The sequence below is a fragment of the Chinchilla lanigera genome, unplaced genomic scaffold (assembly GCF_000276665.1).
Source record: "Chinchilla lanigera isolate Chin_1 unplaced genomic scaffold, ChiLan1.0 scaffold00036, whole genome shotgun sequence".
NCBI classification, from domain to species: Eukaryota; Metazoa; Chordata; class Mammalia; order Rodentia; family Chinchillidae; genus Chinchilla; species Chinchilla lanigera.
In genome coordinates this window covers 926,742-928,234 of record NW_004955437.1, presented here as the reverse complement: position 1 = coordinate 928,234, position 1,493 = coordinate 926,742, and the positions used below count along the sequence as shown (strand labels likewise).

Sequence of the window (1,493 nt, the reverse complement as noted above, 5' to 3'; positions counted from 1 at the left end):
TCTACTGAGTTATATGCAAATATAAAATATAATATATATGCTATGCATTCTACATATGCTTTTTCTTCTTCTTTTAGCTCCTGTGATTTTAAAACACCAAATGACTCAGTCAAACAGCTCTGACCCAGAGAACAAAGAGAACTACAGAGAAGAAACACAGGAACTACTTCTCAGCGATGAGCAAGGAGACTGCAGCCTCATCACACTTGATCAGGAGCATGCCATGTCAGAAAGACACTACTGGGAGGTGGACGTTGAGAATGCTGAGGAGTGGACTGCAGGCATTTATGAGGTGCACAAGGATGGGACTGGACCGTCCAAAGAGCCATTAAGAGTGAACTTCAGAGTCTTAGTGAAGAAAGGAGATGAGTACAAGGCCCTCGCTTATTGTTCCAAAAACGTTTCCCTAGAAGAGCGTGTCTCAGTGGAAAAGTGTCCCCAGAAGATTATGCTGTTCTTGGATTATGGGGACAATGACATTTCTTTCTACAACATGACAGATGGTACTCACATCTTTTCCTTCACCCAGCCCACTTTCTCTGGGCAGCTCTATCCTTATTTTAGACTTAGAAGCATGGAGCTCTCTCCATCTGCAAAACGTTAAGTGACCTGGAGAATTATGGTGCACTAGAATATATCAGCTTGTTTTTGATAGGGTCCTTCCCAGCTCAGAGTACAACTTCCTCCTGCCCTTCCCGCATGAACAAAGAAATTCCAATCAGCTCCTAACAAGTCACTGAGCCCACCCTTCAAGCTCAGCCCCTAGCCAGATCCTCGTAACTCCCCCAGCCTCCTTCGTGGAGCCTCAGAGGAGCCCAGTGCTGTACGCAGTGCTCTCCTCTTCGTGTACGGAGTGAAGACATTCTTTTCCCTTTATTTTTCTTCTGCACCATAAACCTAACAGTTTTCTTTAAGCTCCAATGTGAGCCCTGATCTGTGGCCTCAGACACCACCGATTAAGGAGCCCCTCAGCCTAAGACCCCATGAGCCTTCAAGACCAGAGTTTCTGATGACAAAAAGGCGCTGTTCCACAAATAATCTGTAGAGAAGAATCGGGTTTCTAGGTTTTGCAAAATTATTTTTTGTAAATGTTTCTTGCTTTATATCCAGTATAGCACTGATCGAGGAAAATGGCATGGATAAAAATGAAAACTATACAATTACAAGTGGCAAACATTTTATTATTAATTCAACATGAGTGAAATTATTCATTAACTTTTTTTTTTGAGACAGCGTCTTACCATGTAGTCCAGGCTGGCCTCAAACTCACTAAGTAGCCCACATTGGCCTTGAACTTGCAGCAATCCTCCTGCCTCAACCTCCAAAGTGCTGGGATGTTAACTTACTCTAAAAGTGTTTTGATTTTTATTTTGTCTTGTTTCGTTTGAGACAAGGTCTCACTTTATAGTGCAGGCTGGCCTTGAACTCATTAAGTAGCTCAAACTCATGGTGATCCTCCTGCCTCAGTCTTCCAAGTGCTGGGATCCCACACC

The 1,493-nt window shown here is 43.3% G+C and overlaps 1 protein-coding gene across 1 annotated transcript in view; it reads left to right on the top strand.

Annotated features, from left to right (window-relative positions):
* Positions 1 to 1,194, top strand: part of LOC102017911 (butyrophilin-like protein 1) — an 8,912-nt gene extending 7,718 nt beyond the window's left edge. Inside the window, exon 9 of the mRNA XM_013516773.1 lies at positions 78 to 1,194. Coding sequence (XP_013372227.1) covers positions 78 to 604 — 527 coding nt within the window. The 3' untranslated portion in view covers positions 605 to 1,194. The remainder of the gene's footprint in view (positions 1 to 77) is intronic.
* Positions 1,195 to 1,493: the final 299 nt, after the last annotated feature.